We start from the raw sequence: 15,881 nt of genomic DNA, 5'->3' as shown, positions 1-15,881 counted from the left end.
CACCACCTTCCTGTTCATTTGAGCACAGCACAACAAGGTGAGTCCAAAAATGTCTCTGTATGCTGCTGCATAAATTATGTAATATGCCAGGGAGATATGTATACTGTAGCTAAGAAAATAATACTTTGTTGTATAGTAAGCTGTTAGTAGCACATGTGCCTCACCATACTAATTTGGTATATTTACCCCTCTTAATTTCACCTACTGTTCTGACTTGGTGGTGCACATGTAGCCTATAGCCTGTTTTAGAGAAATATCATCATCAAATATTGTAAGAGCTTTCATTGTCTGCTTATATGCCCCCTTTATTTATCCTACGATTCTGACTTGGTGTACAGGGAGAATACTGTAAGAACGGCCCATGTTCTGAATTCTGTTGCTGTACATTTCAAAAGTGCTGAACAAATAGTATATTGACTATGCCCGTCCTAGCTCGCTCATTAATGTCTTAATCTAAATGATGGATTGGCTCTTATCCGCTCATCGTTCCCTTATGCCATAGTTTGTACATCTCAATTGTCATTAGAAACCACATTTGTTTAAGCAAGTCAGCTATATCAGCTATGTTTTTTAAAAAGGCAGTAAATGAGGCTGAATGAACTGTTTTGCTACCAGACAAGGCTCCTCTGATAGCCAGTTGTAGTGGTGGTAAGGATTCACTCCATTGTGCTGAAAAGAAAGTTGGGACAGCTTTATGTGCAGGCACTAACATACTGACCAAACCGCACATGCAAGTTGATTTTGTTCACCCACACCAGACGCTATCAGGACACGCAGGTTACAATAACAAAACAAACTCTGAACCAATTATATTAATTTGCGGAAAGGTCAAAAAGCATGAAATATTTATGGCAATTTAGCTTGCAGTTGCTAGCTAATTTGTCCAGGTACATAAACATTGGGTAGTTATTTTACCTGAAATGCACAAGGTCCTCTACTTTGACAATTAATCCACAGATAAAACGGTAAACCAAATTTGTTTCCCGTCATCTCTCCTCCTTGCTTCAGGCTTCATTTTCTACTTTGGACTTTATGTGGACCTCAGTTCATCTTTCAAACAACCACGGGGGTATATGCTCCTCAAAACCAATAAGATGGCACGTGGGTAAATGCTCCTAAAAACCAATGAGGAGATTTGAGAGTCAGGACTTAAAAAGCGTTGAGCATCACAAATAAACTCAGCAAAAAAAGAAAAGTCCTCTCACTGTCAACTGCGTTTATTTTCAACCAACTTCTATTTTAGCGCATGGCCACGCTGATGCTCGCTGACGTGCGCAAGCAGTGTGGGTGCAGTGCAATGATTGAATAACATGTATGTGTACATTTATTTTGCATTGTGGTCAGCATGTTATAGTGCAATTAATGTATTGTTTAGTGTTTTGTAGTGGCTTTGCTGGCATGCATCTAAAAAAAATGGGGAGTTTTCCCCACCAAAATTCACATTCTAAAATCGCCACTGATTACTATCATACCTTAGGAGCATGTTCCTACTGAGAGGTTTGCGAAAAATAGTTTCTAGCGTATCACCGTCGACATTAAAAATAGTGAAGTCGAGGAAATTGACAGAGGAAGTACAGTACAATGCTCTTCTGTAAATGATAAATGGAGATTAGTAGAGTTGGCATACAAGACAAATCTACTCCTTTGTGCCCCACCAGACTACCAGAATATTATCAATGAATCGGCACTACAGGACAATATTAGAAAATAAGGGGTTAGATACAGCATTGTAAATAAATTTTTCTTTCCTGAAAACCATAAATACATTAGCATAATTTGGAGCAAATGCCACTTCCATCGCCGTTCCCTGGTGTTGGAGGTAAAAAGAGCCAGCATACTTTAAAAAGTTCATAGATAATGCCATTTTGGTTAATGTCAAAATAAAATCAGAACAGGGCAGCAGACCATCAAGGCGTTTATCTAGATCAGGGGTGGGCAATCCCAGGTCTGGAGGGCCTGCTTGGTTTCACACTTTTTCTCCATCCCTAGCAAACACAGCTGATTAACCAAATTGCATTATAAACTGAAGATCATGATTAGGTGAATATTAGAGTCAGGTGTGTTAGCTGGGGCTGGGGCAAAACTGTGACACCAATCAGGCTCTCAAGGACTGGAATTGCCCAGGCCTGATCTAGATAGTGGGAGAGGGCTTCTAGGCCTCCTGCATGAGGGATGTTTGTATAAAGAACATCCATATTTATAAGCATATCATTAGATTCAAATTTGACATTCTCAAGGATCTTTAATACATCATTGTTGTCACCCAATAATGCTGGAAGGGAAGGAACCAACCTTTTAATGAAAAAATCTACAAATTGGGATAGGGGTTCCGTGAGGCTGTCATTATTGGAGACTATAGGTCTCAGAGGAGGATCAGATAGTTTGTTGTGAATTTTAGGTAGGCCATAGTAAGCTGCACATACTGGGTGAGGGGTGATGAGGAAATCCCTCTCCTTTTCAGTAATCCAACATTGGTCTAAAGCAGGGGTTCCCAAACTGTTTCACTCGGGGCCCACCTTCCAGCTTTCGGGAACATCACACGCAATTCTTTACATTTTGCCAACTCTAATGTGTATTCATGTAATATTTGAGTGACAAACAAATTACAACAATATCTATGGGCAAAAAAACCTAAATAAAAAACATTAGCTGACATGGGCTAGTTGATTTCGGGCTCCCGAGTGACGCAGCGGTCTAAGGCATTGCATCTCAGTGCAAGAGGCGTCATTACAGGCCCTGGTTCAATTCCAGGCTGTATCACAACCTGCCATGATTGGGAGTCCCATAGGGCAGTCCACAATTGGCCCAGTGTCATCCAGGTTAGGATTTGGCCCGGGGTAGGCCATCATTGTAAATAAGAATTTGTTCTTAACTGACTTTCCCGGTTAAATAAAAATAAATGGATATGTTTGCCACATTAACAGAGAAAATCACCACCTCAATCGCCACCTTTCAAAAAGAACTGAAGAGGCACACACTGGAGAAAAACCAGAGGGATACTGATCACTACTCCAAGGGCACGGTCTATGACTGGCATGGTGCCAGATCCAGGTACAGATCCAAGTTCAGCCTCATGTGGTCCCAAAGGAATCGAGACACCAACTACTCATCTGTCAGCGAGAGAAAAACCTCTGATGCGAGCATTCTGTAGCATTATCTCTGTCTTTGCTTGGTCTTTTCAATGAGAAGCAACATGAGATCTAGAGAGCAATTGTTCAAAACATTCTCCCATCTCTGCATAAAATTACTGTCTTCTAAGCCAAAAGCGGGGGCTTTGTTAATTCTAAGCCCCAGAGGGATATGTTTCTCCCTCCAATACTCAGATAAGAGGCGAGACTCTTTCTTTCTCTGTTCTTCCAAGTCTCTGTTTAATTTGTCACTACCTTACACAGATGCGCAGGTTGACTCATAACTCGCAGTCCTCCGGTTATATCCGTGGGGCGGGTGGCTTTAGGGTCATGAAATATTGTTCGGAAGAAGGGTGGGTGGGTGGCGGGTTGGTTGAATAAAGACAAAACAATGCATTAAAAGTACATAAATGTATAATTATTGTGAAATTCATATCTATAGGCTACAGTGAGGTTTTTCTTACATTGTTTTTTCTGGCGTTAGTGTGTAGTCTATGCCTAAGCTTTAGGGCCTAACTTGTATGCTCGCCGGATACACGCCAATATAACGCAAACGTCTAGCTACCCAAAGGTTGCGTGTTTAGAATCTCATTATGGGCAACTCAAGCATTTTAGATAATTAGCAACTTTGCAACTACTCACTACCTTTTAACTACTTTGTAACTACTTAGCATTTTAGCTCACCCTTCCCCTAACCCTAACTTTAACCTTTTAACTAACCCTTTCCCTAGCCCCAACCTTAACCTTTTAACCTAACTCCTAAACTTAACCCTAACCTTAACCCTTAACCTCTAGAGCTAACATTAGCCACATTTATAACATATTGTATGTTTTGCAAATTCGTAAAATATTGTACGATTTGCAATTCGTAACATATCATAAGAAATGGATGATGGACATCAACCAATTAATACGTACCATACAAAACATAACAAATCATACTAAATGGAATGTCTCGGATGTATGTACAGAATAATACGAAATGCTCTGAGACCACATTGCATAAAAGCTGATAGCATATTTCAACAGCATAAAATATGCATCCAAGCCTAACTGAAATCTTACAAGAAACATGTTGGGTAGTTTTTACAGCTTTAAATTTCCTTAAAACCGGTTAAACTGATGTCATTTAGACATTTTGCACAGAAAATCTTTCTGTATTTTTATTTTTGTTATTACATTTTCTCCACAGCCCCCAAACGTCTTTGCTGCATGAGAGAAGGAGAGATGAAAGAGAAAACTTTACCGATGTCAACTACGTTGAAGCATTCATTCTATCGATGTATCACATTCTGGTGAGCAAATGTTTATTTACTAGCCTCGTTATTGTTATGTAATTTTCTTGTGTTACTTTTTGATTTTATAATTTTTTTAAACTTTTGTTTATTTTGTAAAAAAACAACAATATTTCTTGAACTGCATTGTTGGTTGAGGGCTTGTAAGTAAGCATTTCACGGTAAGTTCTACAGCTGTTGTATGTGACAAATACAATTTGATTTGATTTGATTCTAAGGCAACAAGTCAGCTATTTTTTTAATTATTATAATATTTTTTTTATTTAACCTTTATTTAACTTGACAAGTCAGTTAAGAACAAATTCTTATTTACAATGACGGCCTACCCCGGCCAAACCCGGACGACGCTAGGCCAGTTGTGCGCCGCCTTATGGGACTCCCAATCACGACCAGATTCAAACCAGGACCTGCAGTGACGCCTCTTGCACTGAGATGCAGTGCCTTATACCGCTGCGCCAGTCAGGAGAAAATGACAGAAGATAATCTGCATGTATCTAATCATAGACAAGTTGACTAACAAATACCCTACCAAAAGGTCAGAAATTATAAGCAGAAACATAGGCCTATCTGAAAGCCTGTTAAAAAGTCAATCCGCCATCTTTGACTGTGTAACGCATTTTCTATATTTTTGTTAGGGTCTGTTGCGGGCCTCAAATGTTCACATAGTCTGGCGGTGGCAGATGAGTTATTGACATGTATAAAGGACATATCTGCATCTGAAGCTAAAACCTGTTCTCCCATTCCCCCCTCAGATTTGGAGAAGGCATGCACTTTCCATTTCTGCCAGCAGAACGAGTAGTGGAACTTACCTTTGTGGCAAACACACACTCCCTCACCCAACCCCTCAAAGTTCAAGCAACCTAAGCAGTAATTGTAGATTAAACTGAATTCAGTTGAGAGTGTGTTTTGTAAAAATGAACAAAACATTTAAAAAATATAGGACAAAACACACATCACGACAAGAGAAACAACACAACACTATATAAAGAGAGACCTAATACAACAACATAGCAAGGCAGCAACACATGACAACACAGCATGGTATCAACACAACATAACAACAACATGGTAGCAACACAACATGGTAGCAGCACAAAACATGGTACAAACATTATTGGGCAAAGACAACAGCACAAAGAGCAAGAAGGTAGAGACAACAATACATCACGCAAAGCAGCCACAACTGTCAGTAAAAGTGTCCTTGATTGAGTCTTTGAATGAAGCGATTGAGATAAAACTGTCCAGCTTGAGTGTTTGTTGCAGCTTGTTCCAGTCGCTAGCTACAGTGAACTGAAAAGAGGAGCGACACAGGGATGTGTGTGCTTTAGGGACTTTAAACAGAATGTGACTGGCAGAACGGGTGTTGTATGTGGAGGATGAGGGCTGCAGTAGATATCTCAGATAGGGGGGAGTGAGGCCTAAGAGGGTTTTATAAATAAGCATCAACCAGTGGGTCTTGCGACGGGTATACAGAGATTACTAGTTTACAGAGGAGTTTAGAGTTCAGTGATGTGTCCTTATAAGGAACGTTGGTGTCAAATCTGATGGCTGAATGGTAAATAACATCTAGCCGCTCGAGAGCACCCTTACCTACCAATCTATAAATGATGTCTCCGTAATCTAGCATGGGTAGGATGGTCATCTGAATCAGGGTTAGTTTGGCAGCTGGGGTGAAAGAGGAGCTATTATGATAGAGGAAACCAAGTCTAGACTTAACTTTAGCCTGCAGCTTTGATATGTGCTGAGAGAAGGACAGTGCACCGTCTAGCCATACTCCCAAGTACTTGTATGAGGTGACTACCTCAAGCTCTAAACCCTCAAAGGTAGTAATAACACCTGTGGGAAGAGGGGCATTCTTCTTACCAAACCACATTACCTTTGTTTTGGAGGTGTTCAGAACAAGGTTAAGAGTAGAGAAAGCTTTTTGGACACAAAGAAAGCTTTGTTGTAGAGCATTTAACAAGAAAATCCGGTGAGTGGCCAGCTGAGTATAAGACTGTATCATCTGCATATAAATGGATGAGAGAGCGTCCTACTGCCTGAGCTATGTTTTTGATGTAAGTTGAGAAGAGCGTGGGGCCTAGGATCGAGCCTTGGGGTAGTCCCTTGGTGACAAGCAGTGGCTGAGACAGCAGCGGAGGTTGTACTTATGGGGGACAGAGGAAGGGGTAGTTATTTAAAAAATAATTATTTTTTCACACAGATTAAGTCCAATAAAATAATGTATAAAACATTAATATGAAGTTTGTGTTTAAAAGTGCAAAATTTGGATTTTAGTTTCCACTGTCACGTGATGGAGGAGGCAGCATCAAATAATAATTTTCCCGGAAGTACCCATGCGTACCCGGGCACAGTCCTGCCGGCTCCAGCGGACGATAATGCATTGCACCATGGCCTCGCTGTAAACCGAACGAAACCCCCAGTATATTGTATTTTACCGGCAATCCGTTACCATCGGCGCCTTGATCATGGACCTCCGGTCCAGAGGCTTTTTTAGGAGGCATTGGAGTTGTCAATAGTAACCTTCAAGTGCGATATTAATACATGTTGTGCCCTGTCAATTTTGCACGTTCTGGGAATTTAAAGACGAAGTAACAGCACTCACCTAGCTAGCTGCTAAGTCAATAAAGGCACACTTTCCATTTGGAGGAGAGGACAAGAAACTACATTAGCTACAATTTTAAGTAATGGACAATAGGTTGTAAAATACTGTCTTTTTCCCATTGTTTATTCAAGTCTTCCCTCCGATCCCTCAGACACTTCATACCCGGTAAGAATATTGTGCTAAAGTTGGATACCTGCTATTACGCTGTGAAAGACTAACGCACGGATGAAGGCCCTGTTCTGTCAGTCCATTTTACAAGGTTTGCTAACTTGGCTAAATAGTTTGCTATCTTTCAGAAGAATAACTAGCTAGCTAATGTTAGCGGCTAGATATAGTATTGGCTTTAACTGTTTCTCTGTGCTCGTCAACACGAGCCTTGTTAGTCAGTTAACCTTTGCATGAAATTGGGTTGGAACTACTCTCGAGCATTTCATTATTTAAGTTAGTTAGCTAGCCAGCTCAGGTCTGTGTTTTAAGTTGGTGAACTTATTGTTGTTAAATTATCTAGCGAGCTAACGCTAGTCTAGAATGTTAGCAAGGTAACTTAATGAGATTTTGCAAATCTTTCATCAATTTGACAGTTCCCATCGAAACAAATTGTCTAGATTCACGGTTTACTTCAAGATGCCAATCTGGCAATTTACTCGTAACTAAGTTTATTTTTATCACACTGCTTTAAAATTGCTAGTTAACTTTGGTTAACCTGCCCATAAATCTGTAGCCAAAGCAATTGTCATGCTGGGCTTTCAATGTGTGGCTTAGTCGGGCCTAGAATGAATACTCCTTGGAAGACTAGCTTGGAAATTAACATGTGATTGAAAGTCTAACTATTTCATTTGGGTAGAAATAAAGTGATATTTAATATTACAATCCACAATGTATATATGTGTAGACATGTCACTGCAGAATTTCAGGTGGACTTAAGTTAGCGAACTAATTTACTGCAGCTAGTCAAGTTCACTCACTCATTACTATGAGACACGTAGGCTACTACAGGCTAGCTAGCTAGCGGTGTGTGAAATTCACCATCAGTGATCCTCCCCGGCATTGTTAGCACGCTAGAAGGCCTTGCTTGCAATTTGATCTACCAGTAACTAATGTTATACCTAATCTACCCAGACAACGTATCATGTTAGTTATCATACGTTTATTTAATGGTCTTTCGTTTTATTTAGCGCCAAAAACAGAGTGGGCTAGCTATAGATGGAATAACATATGGAAGCTAACTATAGTGGCTAACACCGGCTGCTTTGCTAGCTAGCTAGCCATATGACACGTCTTCCTAATGTGAGATGTCCTCTTTAGACCATGTGCTATCAGTTTGACACTACATCTTTTCATGCTTGAATTAATGGCATGTCAAAAACACTGTCGGGAAATTGCATAAACATCTTAAAGGCCGCAATATGCATGTACCCTGATTCCATGTTTGTCTACAATCCACATTCCTCAAATGTGAAAGTGGAGTATATTGCTTCCCCAGTAAAATTATAAATGTTATTTAAATTGTTAGTTGTCATCTGATGTTATGTGTACATCTCTGAGGAATCTGACCGTTGTAACCAACACATATCCACAATAGAGACAATCTGTTAAAAGCAAATGGAGGCTACTGGCAAGTGAACTTTGACCTGAAAGGATTTCATACTAAATAACTAGTTAGCTCAATTGAGCATAAGTTAAAACAGTGAGTGAGATGTACCAGCTCAGGCTGGCGTGAACCTAATCCCTAATGATGCATGGAATGGATGCATATAAGAGATTTGAATTCCACAACCCAGGAGCAGTTAATTTGTTTCGCAATTTCTAATTCGCAGACGTGTGTCATGTCAAATTCAGCTCCCCATCACAATCTCAGTCCCCCCAAATAGTGTCTTTCATTCTGAAAGGAAGTGTTAGCTATTCCCTTGAGATGATGATAGTCATGGTGTGACATGTTTTTTATTGGCACCATCTGCCAGGAGGATCAATAGATGGTTCTGCCAATGGCTTAACTATATGCGTCTGTTGTGACTGGAGTGTATAGCATAGTGGAACTGCCCCTGTAGTGATGTGGTAACTCCCATTAACCCAGTGCTTCTCAATTATTTGCTGTTACGCCCCCCCTAGGAAGAAGTAAACATTTCGCGCCCCCCCAACTCTCCGCCGCTACTGTAAATAGTATAATTTGTCTATAAAAGTGTTATAGGTACACCTCTGCATAACATTGTATCCTTATTAACATTAAAGAAAACAAAAAAAGAAAGAAATATAGATCAACTTACAACAAAGAATAACTTTATTAACATTGTTTTTTAGTCTGTAACAGAAAAGACTTAAAGTGCATCACTTTGCCTGAAAAAATAAATAAAATTCAAGCCTTATTTAAACTGTAAACATTTTTTGACCATTAGATACAGAAAAATAAAATAAAATATAATCAATAAATAATAATAAATTCAAATTGATCAGCAACATTAACTCAGGAGCACAATATATGAAACACTTTAACTTATAAAACAAAAATGAATAAAACAATTTGTGCTGATTTTTTAAAATCATAATGAGGAAGTCGATTAATGGCTACAATGAGAACGTTTTGCAAAGCGGGACGATTGTTGGCAATATTCGGCACGTTTTCGCTGAAAAAACTCAAGCGGCTTATCAGCGTGATTGGGGTGTAATGTCTTTAAGTGACGCCTTCATTTATTTGGCTTCATGCTGTCCGCTGCCAACAGTTTTAGACACAGTAAACATACAGGTCTTTTCTCCTCTCCCACCGTAGTCACAGTCAAGCCAAGCGCTACATACGCGTCGTCATATTTCCTCGTCTTAGCTTTCGTGAGACTTACGTTTGTCTCATTATCTCCGTCTCTCTCCGCCTTTCTTTTCATCCCTGTTAAATATTTTTCCATGGTGTCTCTTAAGGGTTTGTTATCTGCACTTCATATCTCCTGCTCTGTGCTGTGTGCTCTTGTTCGGTGCAAAAAAACCCTGCTCCCTGCGGCAAAAAAAAGCATGTTCCCCGGGGTCACATATTTGAGAAGGACTGCATTAACCCAATGCACCCTCAGGAGTGAGTTGGTGTCTTTTTGTTTAAGGTCTAAATAGCGGTTTATGGGTATTTGGAACTCGGCACAACAACATTGTGTCACTGGAATGGCATATTTAGACTCAACTTCTGGAAGCCCATGAAATGGTGTCCTAACACAAGGTCTAACCTATCTACCGTAACGTTTCCTACTTTGTAATACCAACTTGTGACCAGTGTCGGGTTATTTGGCACTAAGCCTTACTGCTATGACCTACTACAGCAGACAAACACAGGGTTTCTCATGAATATGTCATTGGGTACTGTAGCTTCGTGAGGGCAGCCGCAAGTTAACTTCTTAGGCGGTTGATACGGGGATTTCCCCAGTTGGCTTTCTGATCTTTCTGCTCTTTCGCTCACTGGGCATGGTGTCCAGGTGATTATTATACATCTAGTGTGCCTAGCCTAGTCCAGCTGACCCAGTATCAATATGGAGATTAGAAATGTCTTGGAGGATTTTTAAAATTGATTTACATATTTTTTTGCTCATTTTGGTAACTAACTCTTCCTCTTCCTCAGTTCGGCTGGCAAGTCAGCGCCACCCTGATGCAGAACCACGTGAAATGAACAAACCACCGCAGCCTATAACGGGACCCACCTCTGTCCCACACCCCTCCCCCTCCCCTGGCCTGACACAGGTGAGAGCCAATGACAAGACCCAGCTCGCTCTGACAGATCAGAGTAGTGTTCATTAGGGAAAAAACATGAGAATGTTTTGAAACCGGGAGATTCTACATGGGTTTTATTCATTAGACGAAGACTTTTGCTAAATGTTTTGCAACAGAAAATGTTCACTCCAAATGGAAAACATTTTGCAAAAAAACCCTGAGTTTCTATTGGACAAATTCCGATAGGTCCCTCCCCGTTTCATCTAGTTTGCGTCAGTTTGGTTCCATTTGGTTCTTAGTGAATACTATAAGGGATTTGCGTCAATTCAAATCTGGTATCAGGACAAAATGTGATTCAGAGTCACCGAATATACTTTAAGTATTTTTATTAAACTCAAGCGATAAATGGTAAATGCAATTTTCGTATATACGGGTTCTCTGTATCACCTCGCAGGGCAGAACAGAGAACTGGCAGGATGTAAGTAAACAGCTGTTCTTATACTGTGACAGACGTAGTTCCAACCCGTCTGTTGGCCTATCACAGTAGAGGCTGAGCGTGGTTTAAACTTTGCTCAGCCTATCGCCGGCGCTCAGACTGGTCCCAGCCTCTTGGCGCTCCTTGGTGTCCGGCGCTGTTGCTGTGTAGACTACGCTCCCACACCCTAGAGACTGGGGCCAGACAGTTCTGTAATATTGTTTGAGCTATTTGCACCTGCATAGATAGCATACTGTTCTCGCTCAAGGTTAACCACAGCTTCTCCGCACACTATCTGGGGCACAATGTTACTTTCAGCACACACACACACAGACACCCAGGCTAACAGTTGCTAATATTATATCACATGTGATATAGCATTGGGTTATAGTGCAATAAACACAAATCCTAACAATTCCCTCTTTTTACACCCTCATGGGTGTAAATTAAAACAGAAACCATCAAGTTCAATGATCGATACATACATACATACCAGGTTGTTGATGAACCCAGGAACTTTAAACCTTTAATGACCATTCAGAACACGTTCTCAGTACCATAGTAACATATTAGATAACATAGGGATTTTTAGGAGTCCCCCTTTTGACACCCCTAGGGTGTCACTCATTATCCTTTACTTCAGTGGTCACAGTATAGTAATATGTTAATAGTATTTCATGAAAATAGTAAAAAGTTTATTATTAATTAATTAATTTTATTATTATGTCTTTTTTTAATCAACAAATGATATAAGCTAAGTTGCATTTCGACTCCTCCTTTTGACACCCTTTTAGGGTGTCACACTCAGAATACAAAGATTAAAAGAAACACACCTTTATTGTATAAAGGATAAAAACCATCTAGTCCACTCTGCTACACCTAACAGGTACTAGTTTGGCTACCACCCACCCAGGAAATGTAAACCTTGACACAAGGTAGGACAACATACCGGGTAAAAGATTACAAGGATATATTGTGAAACAAAAAGCAATGAATTAAACTAAAAATAAGTAATTTTTATTATTTTATAGCAAACCATGGATCATCCTCTGTCAAGGCAGTCTCAGCATCCCCCCCGTGAGCAAGCAGTGGCATCATAACTGCAGCGTGCGCAACATCTGTAAAAGATTTCCTCAAACAGGGGATAATACATGCAGCACAGCACATTAATATAAGAAATACAACTATTAGGGTCAGAAATCCAGTAACCATCAATGCAGTGTACTCACCAAACCAGCCACCCAGCCAGGAGAACAGTCCCCCCTCCTCCACACCTGCAAAACCCCTCATCTCCACAGATAACCTCTCCAACCCGCCCAGAGCTTTGGAAATGTTCCCATCCGGACTGGTATTGTTAGGGATAAATGTACAACATTGTTCCCCAAACATTTTATAAACACCTCCCTGGTTGGCCAGAATCATGTCTAGTGCTAGCCTATTTTGTCTAGCGGTTCGAGAGGTGGCATCCAATTGTTCAGCCATCCCCGTAAGTACGGTGTGGGTGTAGTTAACAAATCGTTGTTGATTATAGTAGATATAATTGATCCAGGCTGTTTGCTTAGCATCCACAATAGCTGGGCCAATAATGGGCAACAAATGCCACAGGCCATCATTCCTGTTTAATGCCTGGAATTCGTGGGGGACCCCTATTGGGACCCCCAAAAGGTTGGTGTGGATGTTATCTGTACCCTCGGACCAAGGAGCGTCACGTTTCTGCCGTCTCCTGGGTTGGTCCCGAGCCTCTGTGTCATGTGCAGCTCCCAGGAGTTGGTTAGCTGTAACCTCAATGATAGTCAATGGTGTTATCAGACTGGCCAAAGCACATGTGCCCTGCTAGTCTCCTTTCAAAATAGGCGTCTACTGCCTGGCAGGTCCACCATACATCAGCAACACCTCTCGTTTGGTTCAGCCCTTCAACGGGCCAGGTGGCATTAATAGTGACATTAGTGATGCAGTCAGCAGTAGGGAGCCTCCCATAGTCTATACCCCTACCTGTACCAGTGATACAGCTGTAATTTCCCCCATATGCTTTAACCCCCCACGGTGCCTTCTGGGGAGGGACTTCTGGGAACACAAGACTCAGAGCTTTACACAGGGTTGAATTTGGCTTGTTATGGTAAAAACCCTCCAATATGCACATCCAACCTTACCCACTGCTTAGGGCAAATGGGTGAGTAGCCAGAACAAGTCTAGCATGTCCACAGATCACACAGTCTTTTCTGTTAAGTCCTTTGGTTGTATACCTCATATAGGCTAACCACATATTATCCCTACCCTCTTAGCCAGTTTCAGTCCCCATTTGGTCGCTATTGAGATATCCTTTACATTTATTACCTGTACCGGATTGGAGAGCTTAGGTGACGATGTGGAACCCGGTCTTGAAGTGGTGGAGGAGTTCGGCTGAACCTGGCCTTGGCCTGTTGGAACTGGTGGTGGTTTTGGCAGCACTGCTATGGTAACCATCCCCATCGTATCCCAATCAGACAGCTCAGAACGATCAGCAGTCCTGTAAAGCCCCACCCTCTACCAGAGAACATATCAGCAGTCAGAGGCCAGACAGTACTTCCACTTCTATGAACGTACACAGTGATGAGAGGGCGGGGTCAGGGAAGTCTTCGGTAAGGAGTTGACCCCCGAACTTTATTAGTTACGGTTCTTCTCCTTAACTCTGTGATAGTTCGGCAGTATCAGTGTGTCTTACCTTCCCGCATTGTGTGATATGAACCCAGGTAGTTCTTTTTTCTTTAGTGATTGGACCCAGACCCAGTCCCCTGGCCCAATCATGTGGGTAATCTCCTCCTGTAGTTCTCCTGTAGAGCATAAAATCTTGGACATACGGGTTTGATTAATTAACCTTTAACGCCTACCAAACCCGGATCCGGGATCCCCCCCATCACAAAAGCTGACTAGCATAGCCTAGCCTAAAGCCACAGGGATATCATATAATAAAATGTTCATGAAATCACAAGTCCAAGACACCAAATGAAAGATACACATCTTGTGAATAAAGCCATCATTTCTGATTTTTAAAATGTTTTACAGGGAAGACACAATATGTAAATCTATTAGCTAACCACGTTAGCAAAAGACACCAGTTCCATACTCCACAATTTTTTTACTGCATCAGCAGCTATCACAAATTCGCCCAAATAAAGATATAAATAGCCACTAACCAAGAAACAACCTCATCAGATGACAGTCTGATAACATATTTATTGTATAGCATAGGTTTTGTTAGAAAAATGTGCATATTTCAGGTATAAATCATAGTTTACCATTGCAGCCCCCATCACAACTCTCACTAAAACGACTAGAATAACTACAGAGACCATCGTGTATTAGCTAATTACTCATCATAAAACATTTCTTAAAAATACATAGCGTGCAGCAGATGAAAGACACAGATCTTGTGAATCAAGACAATATTTCAGATTTTCTAAGTGTTTTACAGCGAAAACACAATATAGCGTTATATTAGCTTAGCACAATAGCGAACATCACACCAGCATTGATTCAAGGCAAAAATAGCTATAACGTATAAACCACCAAAATATATTAATTTTTTCACTAACCTTCTCAGAATTCTTCAGATGACAGTCCTATAACATCATATTACACAATTCATATAGAGTTTGTTCGAAAATGTGCATATTTAGCGGCACAAATCGTGCATATACATTGAGAATAGTGTCCAAAATATCAAGCAATCTGTCCGGCGCCATCTTGGAACGGCACCTATTCTTATCGAAAACTATTCATAAACTTGACAAAAAAAATACAGGTTGGACAGCAATTGAAAGACAAATTAGTTCCTAATGCAATCGCTGAATTACATTTTTAAAATTAACCTTACTGCGCAATACAGGCTGCGATAACGCAAGGCTACACTGCCAGAAATGGCATCTCATGCATTTTACTTTTTTCAACAGAACAATGAATTATCAGCATAAATAGTTCTTACTTTTCGATGAACTCTCATCAGAATCTTGGGATGGGTGTCCTTTGTCCAAAAGAATCGTTGCTAGGTTGGAGAACGTCGTCTTCAGAGTTGCAATTAGCAGTAAACATTAGCACGAAAGAGAGAGATACCCAAATTCCTACAGCGCCAAGGAAATAAATACCCGAAAATCGCAATATACTGACATAAACTGATATAATTCGGTTCAAAATAACAAGATTATGATGTCTTTAAAGCCTATATCGAATAAAAACACAGCCGGAAATGTCAAAGACCTATAACCGATGTTTCCAAAAGAACGTCCCAAGGTCCTTACTGCGCCAGAGCGAAGGTGAAAAGAAAGAGCCACCTATTTCCCAAGCAATTTATAAACTTTGGGAACTACGTAGAAACTCCATTTCAAGTCTCCCTATTCGCTAACAACCAGGGGAAGGCGTATGCAGTGCATCTCAACCAATAGAGGACAGGCAAATTAATACACAGGTCTCAGAACAGCCAGCAAAATTCTGCATTCTGACATACACATAGGAAAATTGCTCTAAGTCGAGTTCTGTTTCACCCACAGATATAATTCAAACGGTTTTAGAAACTAGAGAGTGTTTTCTATCCAATAGTAATAATAATATGCATATTGTACGAGCAAGAATTGAGTACGAGGCAGGTTAATTTGGAAACGAATTTGTACTATGTCGAAATGGCACCCCCCTAGTGGCAAGAAGTTAACAGTCTTTTAATGTGTTCT

The 15,881-nt window shown here is 40.6% G+C and overlaps 1 protein-coding gene across 1 annotated transcript in view; it reads left to right on the top strand.

Annotated features, from left to right (window-relative positions):
- The first annotated feature begins 7,199 nt into the window (after positions 1 to 7,199).
- The window catches only part of LOC120019865 (eukaryotic translation initiation factor 4 gamma 1-like), a 59,860-nt gene continuing 51,178 nt past the window's right edge, over positions 7,200 to 15,881 (top strand). The window contains exons 1-2 of the mRNA XM_038963279.1: positions 7,200 to 7,287; positions 10,618 to 10,736. Of these exons, the coding sequence (XP_038819207.1) occupies positions 7,254 to 7,287; positions 10,618 to 10,736 (153 nt within the window). The 5' untranslated portion in view covers positions 7,200 to 7,253. The remainder of the gene's footprint in view (positions 7,288 to 10,617; positions 10,737 to 15,881) is intronic.

This window comes from Salvelinus namaycush, chromosome 25, assembly GCF_016432855.1.
Source record: "Salvelinus namaycush isolate Seneca chromosome 25, SaNama_1.0, whole genome shotgun sequence".
NCBI lineage: Eukaryota > Metazoa > Chordata > Actinopteri > Salmoniformes > Salmonidae > Salvelinus > Salvelinus namaycush.
Note: the sequence above shows the minus strand (reverse complement) of the source record. Positions and strands in the feature narration are given on the sequence as shown.